The 17,943-nt window shown below is 46.0% G+C and overlaps 1 protein-coding gene across 1 annotated transcript; it reads left to right on the forward strand.

The window, feature by feature from the left end:
* Positions 1–15,062: 15,062 nt before the first annotated feature.
* LOC115467965 (uncharacterized protein C11orf96 homolog) lies at positions 15,063–16,165 on the forward strand. The gene has a single exon (XM_030199472.1). The coding sequence runs from the start codon at positions 15,317–15,319 to the stop codon at positions 15,677–15,679; it is 363 nt and encodes a 120-aa protein (XP_030055332.1). The 5' UTR covers positions 15,063–15,316; the 3' UTR covers positions 15,680–16,165.
* Positions 16,166–17,943: the final 1,778 nt, after the last annotated feature.

Raw genomic sequence — 17,943 nt, forward strand, 5'->3', positions numbered from 1 at the left:
TACAAATAGGTGGGAAAAAGTGGGATATAAATGTAACAAATAAATAAAATAAATAAATGAGATTGAGAGCACATACAGGGGTGAATTCGGAAATGGTGGCCTAAAGTTACGTGTCAGGATGGTCAGCGCTAAGGTAGTATTCTGCAAAGGGTGCTCCACGCCCAGCAACCTTTGTGGAATGCTAGCTTAGAGTGCATTTCGTGCCTAACTTTGGCCATGAGCATTTACACCTGCCAAAAGCTACAGCAAATGCTGGCGCCCAGCTAAAGCCATAAATGACAGTATTCTATAGCATGCCTCTCCCATGGCCACATCCCCTTTGGAGCTATGAAAATTAGGTGCACAGGTTATAGGATGCAGGGCAGATGCGTGCATAATACCTAATTATTGCCACTTAACTCCAATAGTTGATTATTGTTTAATTAGGTAATTAATTAGGCACAGACCTGTGATCTGTGCCCAACTTTGGGCAACCTGTACAGAATCTGGGGGGACAAGATCTACTATATTTCAAAATCTGTACCTTAGAAATTTAAAACATGGATTTTAACAAACCCCAGTGAACTTGTGTCAGTGGGCTGGGAAAATGTGGTTTCTGCTTTTAATGGATAGAGAACATTTATATATCTTAAGACTATAACTAATAGAAGAGACGGAGGAAGTTGTTTTCAGTAGAAAAGAATTTTAGAAAGCTGTGAAGGGTGTGGACTGAAGAATAACGAGGATTATTTCTTCACTGAAAGGGCAGCAGATGCCTGGCAAAAGTCTCTCAAAAGAGTAACAGAATTCATTACTAGCATGTGCTACTCATAGTCTTCTGAGCTGAAGGGAAGTGGAGTCTTCCAGTCTGAGGGAGGTACAGTGGTGAAGGAGAACTAGGAGAGATCTGCCAGTCCTTTCTGCATTTTGCAGGATCTTTGAAAGAAGGGAAGGGATTTTTGCATTAAGGTCAAATCTTTTTTCAGGAGTTGTGCAAGGTGAATTACATTCAGGTACAGTAGCTATTTTCCTGTCTATGGATGGTTTATAATTTTGTACTTAGGCAACCAAGGGTGAAGTGGCTTGCTCAGCAGCACAAGGAGCCGCAGTGGGGTTTGAACTTGGCTTCTCTGATTTTCAGTCTACTGCGCTAACCATTTGGCTACTTTAGTCCAGCTTTAATCTCTGCAGTGATGTACTCTGTCTTCACTGTTAGAGCACTCAACTACATACAGAACAGTTAAGTGATGTTTCACCCATCCCTGCTGGAAAGTGCAACCCAATCAAGTTACACAAATACCTTATACAGCATGCCATTTAACCACATAATGCAGCAGTTCCCAAACTGTGTGCTGTGGCACCCTGGTGCACCCCAGCGAACTCACATAAGTACATAAGTATTGCCATACTGGGAAAGGTCCATCGAGCACAACATCCTGTTTCCAACAGTGGCCAATCCAGGTCACAAATACCCGGCAAGATCCCAAAAAATGTACAAAACATTTTATACTGCTTATCCCAGAAATAGTGGATTTTCCCCAAGTCCATTTAATAATGGTCTATGGACTTTTCCTTTAGGAAGCCATCCAAACCTTTTTAAAACTCCGCTAAGCTAACCGCCTTTACCACATTCTCTGGCAACGAATTCCATAGTTTAATTTCATGTTGAGTGAAGAAATATGTTCTCCGATTCGTTTTAAATTTACTATATTGTAGCTTCATCGCATGCCCCCTAGTCCTAGTATTTTTGGAAAGCGTGAACAGATGCTTCACCCGTTCAACTCCACTCATTATTTTATAGACCGCTATCATATCTCCCCTCAGCTGCCTTTTCTCCAAGCTGAACAGCCCTAGCCGCTTTAGCCTTTCCTCATAGGGAAGTTGTCCCATCCCCTTTATCATTTTCGTCGCCCTTCTCTGCACCTTTTCTAATTCCACTATATCTTTTTTTGAGATGCGGCGACCAGAATTGAACACAATATTCAAGGTGCGTTCGCACCATGGAGCGATACAAAAGCATTATAACATCCTCATTTTTGTTTTCCATTCCTTTCCTAATAATACCTAACATTCTATTTGCTTTCTTAGCCGCAGCAGCACACTGAGCAGAAGGTTTCAACGTATCATCAACGATACCTAGATCCCTTTCTTGGTCCATGACTCCTAACGTGGAACCTTGCATGACATAGCTATAATTTGGGTTTCTCTTTCCCACATGCATCACTTTGCACTTGCTCACATTAAACGTCATCTGCCATTTAGACGTCCAGTCTCCCAGTCTCATAAGGTCCTCTTGTAATTTTTCACAATCCTCCCGCGATTTAACGACTTTGAATAACTTTGTGTCATCGGCAAATTTAATTACCTCACTAGTTACTCCCATCTCTAGGTCATTTATAAATATGTTAAAAAGCAGCGGTCCCAGCACAGAGCCCTGGGGAACCCCACTAACTACCCTTCTCCATTGAGAATACTGACCATTTAACTCTACTCTCTGTTTTCTATCTTTTAACCAGTTTTTAATCCACAATAGAACACTACCTCCTATCCCATGACTCTCCAATTTCCTATGGAGTCTTTCATGAGGTACTTTGTCAAACGCCTTCTGAAAATCCAGATACACAATATCAACAGGGGTGCCGCAGCTCATCGCTCCCTATTTTCCCCTCTCACAGGTCTGGCATCTGCTGCTTCCTGCTTCTTCCCCCACCGCTGCTGCAGTGCTTGCAGCTTACATTTTCAGGCTGTCCGTGAATCACACAGGCACTGCAGGTACTTCCCTTTCCTGTGTACGGCCCTCACAACAGGAAGTTGCATCAGAGAGGGCTGGATGCGGCAGACTGGGGAGGCCCTGAGTGCCTGTGTGAATTGCGGACGGCCCAAAAATCTAAGCTGCAAGCACTGCAGCAGCGGTGGGGGAAGGAGAAGGAAGCGACAGCGATCCTGGACCTGCAGGAAGGAAGGTAGCGAGTGATGCTGGATTTAGGGAAGGCAGAGAAATGCTGGTATGAGAGGAGGAGGCTGCAGGGAAAGGAAAGGGAGACCCATATGTGGGGGGGGGGGGGGGGGGGGGGTGCAGAGACCCATGTGTGTGGGGACTGCGGAGACCCATGTGGCCGGGGGGGGGGGGGGTGCTGTGGAGACCCATGTGGCTGGGGCCCAGGGTGGGGGGAGTGCCGCAAATCAAAAATTTGGGAACCCCTGCCCTAATGTGACATTATACATTCAACAATTATTAAAATGAGCACTAGCACTATTTTTGAGAGGCACAGATTGTATTCATCAATCAGTGTTAAGTGTGAGCTGCTTCTGTATCATACTATGCACTGAACAAACCCATTTGGTGATAGTAAACAGGGTGAGAGCTAGGATGGACATTCACCCCTTCCCCTAGCTCATGCAGGCTAATTGTAGGGTGGCTGTCTAAGCCCACATGTGGAACTCCATCATCCTCACACTGCCAGGGGCTGCCAACAGCACAAGTGGCAAACCTGATGCACATGCTGTTGCCATGGCAACTGTGCTGCACGTAGCTGGAAGGGACTTTTATGTTTGTAATAAGTGGAATTCAATGGGACCTTGGACAGAAGCGTGACTCTTGTCACTGCTTCGCTCTATACAGCTTGTTCTTTTGTGGCTGATGACTGCTATGATAAGTGAATTTGCTGTTAACCCCTCTAAGGCAATCTACAACAAGTTGTAAAGAAAACCTGGCTACAGAAAATAAAGGACTTGGATGACTGAGGAGAGATGACAGAGGTCTATAAAATACTGAGTGGAGTGGAACGGGTACCACAATGAAGTTACTAGGTAGTAAATTTGGAACAAATCAGAGAAAATGTTTTTTTCATTCAACGTTTAATTAAGCTCTGGCATTCGTTGCCAGAGAATATGATAAAAGTGGTTAGGGTAGCAGAGTTTTTAAAAAGTTTGGACAAATTCCTAATTAAAAATTCCATAAACCATTATTAAGATAGACTTAGGAAAATCTACTGCTTATCTTTTTTACTCTGTGATGATTGCCAGGTACTTGTGACCTGGATTGGCCACTGTTGGAAACAAAATGCTGGGCTTGATGGACCTTTGTCCTGTCTCAGTTGATGGTTCTGTACTTATGCTGAATTTTTAAGAGCAGACCTGTGGAAAGAGGGACAATATCTTCACAATTAAAGGAATCTCTCTTCTTTCATCATTATATTCCAACACCCTTATCTCCTCCAGTTTATTTGTGTGCTTTTCTTGAAGCAGGGATTGCTGGACAGGTGCTTCTGTAGCATTGTTGCACACATTGTAGACAACCTGAATTTGATCTTCAAGCCCAGCTTCTGTTTTCTGAGTCAGCTGGAGGTGGGAATATTGCAGAGGCAACATACGGGAGAAGGGGAAGAACCTGCTATATTGTATGACAATTGACATTTAGGGGTAGATTGAAGAAAGGGCACCTAAAGTTAGGTGCAGGGATGCAGCTCATTAAGTACAGATTCTGTAACAGCTATTACACATGCAAATGCCTTTATAAAATACTAGCATAAGTCTGTATATATGCACCTAACTTTAGGCATGAGCACGTCATGTCAAAGGCAGGTGTAAGAGCTTGCGATGCTCTGATTCTAGAACGTGTGTGACAGGATGCCCTTCCCATGGCCACACCTCCTAGTAGGCATGTGTGATAGAATTTGTGTGAGCATGTTATAGAATGACTACTAAGGGCAGTTGCAAGTGTAATTGTTAATTGGTGCCAATTAACGCTAATTGTAGCCTATTACTTGTTAACACCAATTATTAGGTCTTTATTGATTTATGTGTGCAACTGAGATTATCTATAATTTGCATATGCGACTTTCTGCACTAAGCGTAGAGTTGGGCGTGCAAGTTTATAGAATCCAGGGGTAAGTGACAAGACTCCAAGTGCATGTAGTCTGGGGTAGCAGCAGTCGTTGGCTTCCAATCAGGACTGGCTTTAAGATGCCTGGGATAAATGGTAGGAAGGGATTGCTAGTGAAGGCTCATGGGACTACAACCTTCTTCACCCTCCCTTCTTCCCTCCCCTCAATAGATTCCAATTGAAACAGAAACAGCTAAAGAAAAATGAAATGAGTGAATTTCCTCGGGCCTTGCAGCATGCCTTAGAAGCTCAAAAAGCTTTCCTGATCCTTATATCCAGCAATCATTTTGGGCATCCAGCTGTTCTCACGGCGTGTGTCATTTAAAAAATTTTTTTTTTTTTTTTTCTTTATTGAATTTTTCAATTTTACAAGATAGACTTATAAATGGAAATACAGCACTAAAATTGTCATAGGTTACTATTACCATGAAACAATTCAACATGATATCAAACTAATAAGTATTTCAGTATACCTAACAAATATTAACTATGAAACATAGTCTACTTTCTTAGACGTGTGTCATTTTTTTGTAGCTTATTTTTCATGTGTAGCTCCTCTCCAGGCAGGGATCACTTGATTATGAGGGCCAAGTCCTCTGTCTTAGATGATCTGTCAAGGGCTGGCTTAACCACTGGACCAGGTGTGGCTGTAGCCCAGTGCGCCAAAATACCCAGCCTCTGATGTCACCTGATCTACAGATTAAGCTGGTCTCACCTTCTTTCTTCTCCCCCTCCCCCCCACCCCGTGGGTCTTTCTTCTGCTGTGTTCTGCTTCCTCTGATGCAATTTCCTGTGGGTGGGATATGGGAGAGAGATGACCCAGGGGCTGGCCGAAGGCAGCCTGTTATGCTGCTATTGCTGTGCTGGGTGACCGATGTAAACTTTTCAGGCCACAGGGGAGTGAGAGAGGTGATAGAGCTGCGTGGGACCCACGGTACAGAGGAGGGGGGGAAAGACAACGGACCGGGGGAAGGGAGAGATACTGAAACCATGGAGGGAGGAAGGGGGTGCCAGAAGTGTTGCGATGGAGGGGGGAGACACCATCAAAGCAAGTTGGTTCGGGGTGCCACTATGCCTTGAGCCGGCCCTGTATCTATCCCAAGGTGCTTCAGAGTGTTGCTCATTTAAAAGTCTTTACTGGGGAAAAAAGAACTATTCAGAACAATTGTACAGATCATAACAGTATAAGCTACAGAGGCACAGGAGACTAGATAATTTCTTGAAGATCTGGGCCATTGTCTTTCCCTTTCTTTGAACTTGGTTCCTTGCCTCCCTAATGCTCTTTTTGGCATCTCTCTCTCTTTTTTTTCTCTCCAAATGCTTGACACTCTCCTTTTCATTCCTGGTCATCTATTCTCTGGGCTTCTGGATAAAGCACCAATCTCTTCACTGTTCTTTTCACCTTCCCAATAGCTGGGTACCATTGGATAGGCACCTGACACACCTCTCTCTCCTCCTTGAATTGGATCAGGGTCTTCTTTCCTGTTGAGAAAATGACCCAGACTAGGAGATTTACACCTTCGGAAAGAGACCATTCTCCATTGCACTGCTGGATCTTTCAGGAACATTCATTACAGTGAAATGTCAGAAGTACTGTACCACTGCAGGAGCTTGACAGTGTTTGGACATTAGAGAGAAGAGGCAGGCGCCTAATGGTTAGAGCAGTAAGCTGAAACCCAGACAATCCGGGGCTCAAATCCTACTGCCACTCTTGTGGTCTTGGGCAAGTCCGTTAACCTCCTTTGCCTCAGGTGCAAAATTAGATTGTAAGCTAGAGAATGACATAGGGACAAAATTTGTCCCCATCCCTATCCCTTCCCTGCGGACTCAGTCCCCATCCCCGCTCCATCTCTATAGGTTCTGCTCCATCCCGTCCCTGTGGGCTCTGTCTCCGTGGGCTCTGTCTCTGTCCCCACCCCATCCCTGCAGGTTCTGTCCCCGTCCCCACCCCATCCCCTCATCTACAGACGCCTCGAGCACTTATGATTTTATATTTTAATCTTTTTATTAAAGTACAAAAAGGAATAATCTTTCAAAATTCCAGACAGCAGATGCACAGATCAGCAGGACCCAAAGCAGTCCAAAACAAGTACAGTAAAACAAAACAAAACAGCAATAAAGAAACAAACAACAACACAGTTTATACCTAATAGTTCAACCACCCTTAGGATTCACCTTTGGTTTTAAAAACCAAAACTATGTGCATGTTAAAACAAAGTTTACAGCAAATGCCCTTGATATGTAATACTTGGTATCAATAATGAAACAGTGATGGAATATTCACATAACAAGCAGCCTGAGCCAAAAGATTTATTTTCCAATGATCATAATTAACTTTCTATGAACCTGGCTGTTAATAATGTGCTGAACTGGACAATGTTGGCACATTTAGACTGCCTCTGTATGAAGGAAGCCCCTACTCCATTATTCAATACATATCTGTAAAATAGTAGTAATTTTAAAAAAATGCAAGTCCATTTTTATAAAATACCACTGCATTCCACAAAACAAAAAGGAGCAAGTTCTCACATGACATCTTTTTCTTTTGATGTAGGCACAGGAAAAAAAGATGTTAAATGCTCCCAGGTCCCAGTTTCAAGCTAATTAATGTTTGGGTTTTTTAAAATTGTACTTATAAATAGTCTGATTGTTAAGTACCTGATTCTCATAACGTGATGTCTGTTTTGTTGACCCTTTACTAGGTGAAAGCATCTCTGCACAAATACAGGGAGTCCCTTTAGCCAGCCCCTCCAAATGACACAATAACATGTAGAACAAATTAGTACTCTAACCAATGAAACCAATATTTCTTCTGTGTGCATCCATTTGCTGCACAAGCCAGCATGTAATATGTGAGATTAAATAAAAATGCTACTAACAATAAAGAACAACAATGAGGATGCAGCAGCTCATAGGTTTGCTTGCTTTGTTTTGAGTGTACTAGATGACGGCTGTGCAGGGAAGAGGAAACAAAGGCTAACCTAAGTGGCTTCGACTTTTTGATGTCATCCCATCTCCTGTTTTCTTCAACCTCCTTGGCTCCACCAGTCCCCTGCCCTGGAACAGGAAGCAATGTCAGAAGGGGCAGGGAACCGGCAGAGCTGACAGCCGCGCAACTGCTCTGTGCACTCCCTTGCTGCCTGCACCCAAAGTGGACTGCCCTCACGGCCCTGCCTTTGGCACGCTACTGGTGAGTGCCAAGCTTTGCTAAATGGCTGCTTCAGGGGCATAAATCACCATATCAGTGTGAAAAGTGTGGTTACTTACCAGTAATAGGGGTTCTCTGTGAACAGCAGGATAAGTCAGCCACACCTGGGTGACATCATCCGTCGGCTCAATGAATGGCTTAGCCAGGGCTTTTTTTGAGGGGGTACTGAGTACCTGCATCTTTTCCATTGTCTACTAAGGTTGACCTATTGGACCCCAAGTTTTAATGAAAGAGCTCAGGCTCTACACACCAATTCTGCCTTGTCATAGATTCTTTGACTGGTTTCAGGGGACCTGGCTATTGTGGGGTAAGTCCCTCAGTGATCACCCCACCCCTGAAGAGTGGCCTAGCATTTGAGTACTGACACCTTTTTTGCTAGAAAAAATGCACTGGGATTTTCAGGCCCTTCTGAGCATGTGCAGGCCCCCCTCCAACCACTATCCGACCCACTTCTTATCCAGTTCTTTCTTTAGCTATAGGCAGGTTCATCCAAGAGGGGAGGGTGGTGGGTTTGTATGGCTGACTTATCCTGCTGACCATGGAGAACCTCTGTTACAGTTAAGTAACCATACTTTCTTCATGGACAAGCAGGATAAATCAGCCACATGTGGGTGACTCCCAAGCTGAGGGCTGTCAAGAGGTGTTATGCATATTAGCAGTGTCCGCCCTTTACAGCCTAATGGAGTGTGCTGTGGTAGGATGAAGCTGCATAGAGAGAACTTGACAAATGTAAACCAGGGATAACAAGGGAGCCTTCTGTGAACCATGATAGGCCCCTGGGTCTACAAAAAAATTTTATGTGGCTTATCTAAGTTATATGTTAAACTTGAACAATCCAGAAGATTGCAGCCACTGCTGTAGATGGCCCATGAAGTTTTGTGAAGATGGGTTGTGGCTTCCAAGATTCCTCATTTTGTTTTGCTTTTGTTTGTGTGTGAATGAGGGTTGAGTGGTGGAGGTCTCTAGACTTGCAATAGTTTGTCTATCTTCAGCAAAAACTGCTTAGATGTGAGCCTGAATGTGGGGTGAGACTTGTCATGGATAGATTCACTGAGGATGGCTCACTACTTGAGGAGTGTGTTAAAAGCCATGTGAAAGGTGTTTTTTTTTGTTGCATATCACATGGGGAGATCAATATGATGCATAGCCCCGTTTGACCTGTACTGCCTGTGTATAAGAGCAGTAGTGTTCCAGTTTTCTATTGAGTAAGTAGGGTTCCTAGGCCCCTAATACAGTAGTGTAAAGTCATGGTGCAGGAAATGCAGTGGTGTAAGGCCATGATGTAGCACGGTATAAGGGATTGGCTGCTCCCGATCATTAGGAAAACAATGCTGTGGATGAAGGTGGAGGAGTTGAGTTTCCCATGTCATGTTGTTTTGGGTAGGCTCTTCCCTACTGAGCTTGGGTATACAGGACATTGGAAGTCATGCTGTGTAGAGTCCAGATAGTTTGGGACATGACATTCAGCCTCTTGTATGAGCCTGGTGGGGGGAAGGTGACAGGCTGTTGCAAGGGGTGCAGGATATGACTCATAGTGTGCATGACACGGATAAGCTATAATTAAGGCTGGGTATGAAGGGCTGGGAACCTTGATTTCCCACTGCTAAGTAATGGTTGAAGACAGTACACCAAGATAATGTGGAAAAGGCTTGATAGAGAACCGGGGAATAGAACAGAGAGCAACTGGGTGTTATTTCTATGATTTCACCCGTGATACTGAATCTGTTGACCTGTATAGGAAGGTATGGATGACCGTATGTGCCTAAACACCTGAGGGCACTGTTGGAAATGGTTTTGTTTGGTTTTCCCTTAGTGTTGAAACCTGAGTGTGTCTGTAGGGTCACCACCCATGAAAATGGGGGAGCGAGACTGGAGAACACGGTGCTTCAAAAATAACAATGATAGTTATCTCCCTTGTCTTTGTCATACTTGTGTGATCTTAATCATCCTTCTAAAGCAGCCTGACTTTCTCTGTATGTACTCATACTTACCTTCTTGGTGGGGCCAAGGTGTAGAGATAATGTCCCTGTCCTTGGGGGGCATATTGCCAGATTTTGTAATGTGTTTTTGCCCCAAGGTCTCATCAAAGGCTAGCTATAAAGTGGTACAAGGGTAAATGCAAGCTTGAGCAGAGAGGATGCTGACTAATTTTCTCGAAGCTGTGCAGCGGGCTGCAGAGGAGTCAGCAATGGTAGACAGCAATTTCGGTTCCAATGGGCCAGCAATGGTAGGTAACAATATTGGTTCCAAGGATCAAGCAATGGTAGGTAGCAATGCCAGTTTTAAGCATTTGTGTGTGTGTGCCTTAGTATATGAAAGATCAATAGGGGTTGAAGAGCCTGGGGAAGAGTGATGCTGCTCCCTCCATAAGGTAGACTGCTCTTAGACATTCAAGCCATCCTTAAGCTGGCTATAGCACAGGTGGTATAGGAGCAGAATGTAAGGTAGGGTGCAGCGATCTGCTCATTCCTGAGATCTATGGGTTGTTGAGCCTTGGCTGATACTAGGGGGCCCCTAAGAGGCAAAGACCCTTCTAGGTGTAAGGAGCTTCAGACAGGTCCTGGTGGGCTGGAAAAGGACTTAGGATGTCTGTATGGAGCATGGTGAATAGGCATGAATGGGCAGACCAGATAGTCCATATGGTCTTTTTCTGTGTTCATTCTTCATATCTCTGTGGTTCTAGAACATTGTCTATGTTTGTTCCACACTTGATATACTGCCTTTCTGTAGATACAGTCAGTGGTGGTTTTTTTTTTTTGCAAGTACTTTTCTGTCCCCAATGGGCTCATAATCTAGGTTTATTTGAACCAGGGGCCATATGGGTTTAAATGACTTGCCCGGGTTCACAAGGAGCTGCCTGTTGGAATTGAACCCAGTTCTCCAGGATCTCAACCCCCTGCATTAAGCAGCAAGCTGTTGTGGGATTTGAACCCAGTTCTCAGGTTCTCGACAGGCTACTCTTTTATATTGACACCATCTGTGCCAGGATGGACTGACCACCAAGGGGATAAGTAGAGGAGCTTTGCATTGTAGGATGTGTTGCATTGTAGGATGTGTTGGGTTCTGCACAAGCAATGAGAGGAACCCAATGAAGGATGGACTCCTGACCTGGGATTGTGCCTGAGGGACCAGTAGCATGCTAGGGAACCCAGTGTGTTCCCTAACTTGCTGTCAAAGCCTCGATACACAGAGGAATTTTAAATTGTAGGTTATTTCATGTTCGAGACAAGCATTGGAAGGAACTTGACATACCTACCCATGACTGGAGAAAGTGCCTGATGAGTCAGTGGTCTCAGGTATTGTCACCTGTAAGTCTTTCATCAGGTCTCCCAAGTGGGCACTCATGAAGGTTCTGGAGATTCCCTGCTTGAGCAGCCTTTGAAAGAATAGGCAGCAGCTGCCTTTCCTGGCCGGGGATCGAGTCTGATTTGTGGAGGTGAATGCACCAATTCCTGACCACTACTGCATATAGAAGATAGAATTTTAAAATTGTTGTACAGCATTTGCCCTTTTGACGTGTGCAACAGGCACTATCGGGGCAGCTGTGGATTAGGACAGGAATAGGTCAGGCTTGAATAGGAAGAATTAGGGTTTGTTGAAGACTCATGAGGAAGGAAGATGTTAATGATCAACAATGTTGGTTACTGTACTGTGCTGAGACTGCATGGTTTATGTGGAAAGACCTATCCTATATTGAAGGCCTATAGGTATACTGTGGGCTTCAATGTTAGACTGAGGATTGATGGCAGGGGGATTCTCTGCACCATGAGAGTGTTGCCTGCTCTTTCCTGAAGACCTGGCACTCCACCGGTCTGTAGGTCACGCATGTCAGCAGTTCAAGCAGCCTTACTGTGGGAGGGAAATCCATGGAACTCAGAGTCATGTCTTCACCTTCTCTGGTGAACAGGCTGGGTCCTTGTAGTGAGTGCGAGACAGAGTTCTAGAGGAGAAAAGAAGACTAACTATAGGAGAACAGGAAGATCCGTCTGCATGACCAGATGGATAGAACAGACAGGAAAGGAAATGGGTGGGACAGTGGTTGGAGGGGGACCTGCACATGCTCAGAAGGGCCTGAAAAAGGCTCTTCTGAGCTTTGGGAGAGCTAGTCTGTTCATGGAGCCATTGGATGACATCACCCATGTGTGGCTGATTCATCCTGCTTGTCCATGGAGAAACAGGCATGTACCAGATCTGGCTCAATCGTAGTCTCTTCCTCTCAAAGTCTTTGTGGTCTGCTCACCGTTTCTGTCTCTTTCAATCTCTTTCTCTCTGGGTTTTGCAGACTGCTTGCTTGTTTTGGGGGTCAATCCCTATTTAACAACACTCGCTTGTGCACTAACAAGTTTATTTTATGTCTGTTTAATTGTGTTGTATATGGAAGCGTTTATTGTGTGGTGTTGCTGCTTGCGATAAATTCAGGGAAAGGGAGAACCATGTCCTGTAAAGAAACTTTTGGGGGGGGGGGCATTCTAGGGGGTTTAACCTTACTTTCCACTGCACTCTGCATCTTCTATCTGCCTAAGAAAGGAATATCCAGCACCACTTGGCAGCTAATCTCAGGAACAAGCTGGTCAGAGAATGGCACTGCCTCTGCCTGTTCTCTTGGTGTCAGCCCACCTTTTTGAGGTGGCTTCTAACTCCTATTCACTTGTTCAGTACCCATGTCTATTTTATCATTCCCACCTTAAGTCATTCCTTTATCCCTTATTTGTCCCGTTTGTCTGTCTTGATTAGATTGTAAGCTCTGTCAAGCAGGGACTGTCTTTTACATATTCAGGCCCAGATGATCAAAAGCCCTGCGCTGTTCCAAATAGCGCCCTAAAAATAGCGCCAGGACAGCGCAGGGCTTTTCTGCATCGATGATCAAAGATAATGCATGCAAATCTAAGCAGCGCTATTATCTTTGATTATCATATTGAAGTGCGGAAGAATTGCGCCCGAGCATGCGCTCAGCACAATCCTCCCGCACTTCTTTGACAGGTCTGGGCTGTCAAAAGCCAAAACTGTCAAAGTAGCCTGCCGATCCCCCAACAAAGAGGCCACCGCCGCCGCCCAAACCGACTCCCACCCTCCCACCCAGCGATGGGGGGGGGGGGCTGGAGGTCCGGTGGACCTCCGGTTCCCCCAACGACACCCCCCCATGTTCACGGAGGGCTGGAGATCCAGAGGTTCTCCAGCCCCCCCCCCCCACGAACCCCCAGAGGACTTGGTTGCCGGCTTTAGAGAAACGCTGCCCTACCCTCCCATCTGCGACGGGGGGGGGGGGGGGGGCTGGAGGATCGGTAGGTCTCCAGCCCCCCCAAACCCCCAGAAATCGTTGTGATCCATCGACGGGGGGGTGGGGCCTAGAGGTCCACCGGACCTCCAGCCCACCCCAACTCCTCCCCCCCCCCCGGCGTTCTCCACAAATCCCTGGTGGTCCGTGGTGACACGTAACCCCACCCTCCTCCCTCCCTCCCGGCCCCCCTACCTTTGTTGGAGGAGGGAAGCAGCCTGCATGCCTCCCTCCTCTTCCTTTCGACGCCGCTTCAAAATGGCGGCGCCCAGCCCCGCCCATTACATCCTGGGATGTGCTGGGCGGGGCTACATACCATATAAGGGAGCGATTCCCTTACATGGTATGTAGCCCCGCCCAGCATATCCCAGGATGCAATGGGCGGGGCTGGGCGCCGCCATTTTGAAGCGGCGTCGAAAGGAAGAGGAGGGAGGCATGCAGGCTGCGTCCCTCCTCCAACAAAGGTAGGGGGGCCGGGAGGGAGGGAGGAGGGTGGGGTTACATGTCACCACGGACCACCAGGGATTTGTTGAGAACGCGGGAGGGGGAGGAGTTGGGGTGGACCTCCAGCCCCACCTCCCTCGTCGGTAGATTACAGCCCTTGGCCGGAGGCGGCCACAAGGATTTCTTGGGGTTTGGGGGGCTGGAGGCCCACCGAACCTCCAGCCCCCCCCCCCGGCGCTGGTGGGAGGGTGGGACAACGCTTGGCCGGAGGCGGCCACGAAGATTTCGGGGGGTTCGGGGGAGGGTCGGATCATCGGAGGGGGACCGGAGGTCCACCGGACCTCCAGTCCCGTGTGCTGTTGCCTTGGGGGGGAACGGGGGCCTGCCAGCATGCAACTGCATGCTGGACAGGGCTCACCATTGCTCCCCAATGATCCGCAAAATCTAACGCCAGCTCGGAGCTGGCGTTGATTTTGCTGCGGCCAGCGACCCAATCTTTGGCGCGCTGGTCGCTGATCATTGGGGATGAATGCGTTAAGCGCCAATTAGCATGCATTTGCAAGCTAATTGCGCTAGAAGCCCTGTTTAGCATGCATTTGCATGCTACTTGCGCTGAGAGCCCTTGAGTGCGCTGTTTCAGGCGCTCGAGGGCTCTGATCATGGGTCGGCTGCAAACTCTGGTGCTAGTATGGCGTTAACAGCCTCTAGCGCCAGAGTTTGCTTTTGATCATGAGGGCCTCAGCGTACAACGCTGCATACATCTAGTAGTGCTATAGAAATGATAAGTAGTAGTAGTAGTAGTAGTCTTTGGGATTCCGGAATCTTGCTACTCTTTGTCCTTATCCCTTATTTTTCCTGTTTGTCTGTCTTGATTAGATAGTAAACTCTGTGAGCAGGGACTGTCTCTTTCATATTCAATGTGCAGCTGCATCGGTCTAGTAGCCTATAGAAATGATTAGTAGTAGTAGTACTTTTCAGAGATTCTCCTTGTAAAATGTAGTCTTAGAAATGGGAACAGCCAAGAGGCCCACATATCTCACTGAGAGGCAAATAGAAAAAAGAGGTTTCGTTTACTTGAAGGAGCCTCCCGCTGTGCTGTGCCAGAGCTTCCCTCCACCATGGGTATCGAAATTACCCAGCGACGTCAGTGGCAGGGCTGGCCGGATGGCATGCTTTAAATGGTATTAGTTGTCATTGCACTGAGAGCACGTGGGAGGGAGATGTGGATATAAAGCAGGGAAGCAGTGTGGGGAGAGCAGAAGCAGCTCCAGCCTTAGCAACAAACAGACTGCTTTTTCTTAGCCTGCTTGAAGGAAAGTGAGAAGCAACTTCTGGCTTAGATCTTCAGATCCCCAGGAGAAAAGACTGAACAGAGATCATCAGTCCAGAAGAAGACCAAAGCCTGCCACATTGGAAGAGCTGAGCTGAAAGTGACTGCAAAACTCTTGTCTCTGCACCTGCTGAAAAAAAGGACCTTACTGTTTCCGTACCTAAATCTCTTAACATTAAGCAGAAAAGAGGGGAAATGATGGCAAACAAGCAGGCAGAGGTACTGGGGACCTGCTGTAACTACCAGGAGCTGCCGACTCACTGTGTCTACATCACTGAGGAGTTCCCCCAGCCCATCCAAGCCAAGACGCCCAGAGGCAAGCTGAGGAGACCCAGGCACTGCAGACTTCAAACCCAGCCAATCACCTTTGATGAGATCCAGGAGGTAGAAGAGGAAGGGATTTCTCCTACAGAGGAGGAGAAAGCCAAGAAATCCTTCCTGCAGTCTCTGGAGGGGCTGAGGAGAAGTACCCAGACCATGCACCTGCAAAGAGATAAATTCATCAGCTGTAAAATAAGTCACAGCCTGGATTCCAGTGACTCAGATTCTGCTCTCTAGGTCCTAGTGACCCGCAGTCTGTCACACACAAAGATAATAGTCCTTCAGGACCACGTATATAACTTTATTGGGGAAAAGGTCTCTCTTGAAATCAGAGATTCCAGAAGAGGAATGTATGCAGGTTCATGGATCCAAAGCTACTTAAACTGACACTGTACTCTTTCTCCCCGAGAGGAACTTAATTACCAGTCAATGACAACAGGGACGAGGAGGCTACTCTGCAAGAGAATGGGAAGCCCCTTACTTATTCGTCTGACTTTGGTTTTGGCTTTGCTGAGGTTTAAATAAGCCTGAAGGGCCCAGATCCTGAGAGAGAGATTTTCAGCTGGTGGAGCAGAGCACTTTCTGTAGAGACTCTGGGTGTTTCCTAGATAATATATTCTGTGATGCTTTGGAGGCCATGAGAGAATCATATTTCTATTTATTTTCATACTTATAGTTTGTGACAACTGGTGATTTACAGCAAAATGTAATTTATATTTATATATTTAAAATTTTGTTAATATTTCTATGAGAATTAGTAAAATAAATTTATGTACCTAATGAATATTGAAGTCTAGCTGTCTGATGTCACTATATGCTCTTTATACTTTCAGTTTGAGTGTGTGCCACTGTTAGATGATGAGAAATTAGGATATTGTTACCAAATTAGTGTTTTAGGGCTAAGTTGGTGGCTAAGCAGGAGCAATAGATAAGTCTCTAATTATCTTGATTCAGCTCAGTGATTTTGAGCAGTGACAATTCTGTGTGAGCAACCCAACTCTGCAATAGCAGGAAACAGGAGACATCTCAATTATCCACTAGAGGATAAACTCCCACGATGATCTTTTCCTTGTCTCTGAATGTCTGTGCTATAGCACCCAACGAAATCCAAATCCAGTGGTAAGGACTGGTATTGTTATTAATATAGTGCAAGAAACAGTCCCTTCCTCATGGCTTTACTAGGGCTGGATTTAAAATGTTGGTTCTCACAGGTAGGACCAAAGAGTAATTCAGAGGAGAGGTTTCTCCCCCACAGATTACCAGGGCCCTGCTTATGCCAGGTATTTGGTATCTTCAAAATTTGTCACATTAAGCAGCTGCCTGTATTACCTATGTCTTAATGCAGGCTTGCATTTACAATATAATACACACAGAAACAAAGAAAGTGGCTTTGGGTGAGACTGTGACTGGCAAAACTAAACCAGATGGGTTAAAGATAAGACTGGCTGAAGAAGGCAAAAACTAATTGTTCAAGGAATGAGGCTTTCTAGAGTCTACCTTGCGTTTACCTAAGAAGCAGCCAGAGCTGCTGGGCAGGAAGTTTGAGTAGGATGGTACATGGTACTAGTGGAGTTTTTATACAATTTTGATTTTGAGGACAGGAAGGTTATGGGACTTGTTGAAAGCCAAACGGGGACCCCTGATGCAGTAAGCCACACTGTCCTTTAGCACAGTGGTTTACTCTTGATTTTCCTGTGCTAATTGTATTCCTGATATATTAAAAAAAAAAAATAGCACGGAAAAATCAGAGGTAAATCCACAGTGCTGAAGAGTAGCACAGTGGGCATGGAAACCACTGAATAAAAAATTGCTTCCAGTGTGAAAAACCATGCTAAAATCTAGCACAGATTTTTTAAAAAAAATTCTCCTTCTAGTGCTGAATCTGTATGGCAGCTCTGGAGCTGCATTTTATCTCAGAACACCCAAGATCCTGAGTGGCTCAAATAGACCCTTACAACCTCCCCCCAACCATAACTCCACAAAAACGTCCCTGGTGGACCTCTCACTCCTGTCCCCAAGAAAGACAGACCCTGATAGTCCAAGTGGATTTCTCAGCAGCCTTCACAGTGTGGATCATAATATGATTACAAGGCTGGTGGTACAATGTAGCACAGTATCTACATGGTTCAAATCCTATTCATCAGATAACTATCAGTTCAGTTCAGCAAGAGCATATCATCGCCTTGGACCTGGCGTGGGCAACCACAGTCCTTGAGGACCACAATCCAGTCAGGTTTTCAAGATTTCCACAATGAATATGCATGAGATCAATTTACTTGTATTGCTTCCATTGTATGCAAATAGATATCATGCATATTCATTCAGGAAATCTTGAAACCCTGACTGGGCTATGGCCCTCAAGGACCATGGAGGCCCACCCCTGCCTTGGGCAGTGAACTGTGGAGTACCACATGATCCATACCAGTGGCGTAGCCACAGGTGGGCCTGGGTGGGCCAGGGCCCACCCACTTAGGGCTCAGGCCCATCCAACAGTAGCACAT

Source organism: Microcaecilia unicolor, chromosome 4, assembly GCF_901765095.1.
Source record: "Microcaecilia unicolor chromosome 4, aMicUni1.1, whole genome shotgun sequence".
Taxonomy (NCBI): domain Eukaryota; kingdom Metazoa; phylum Chordata; class Amphibia; order Gymnophiona; family Siphonopidae; genus Microcaecilia; species Microcaecilia unicolor.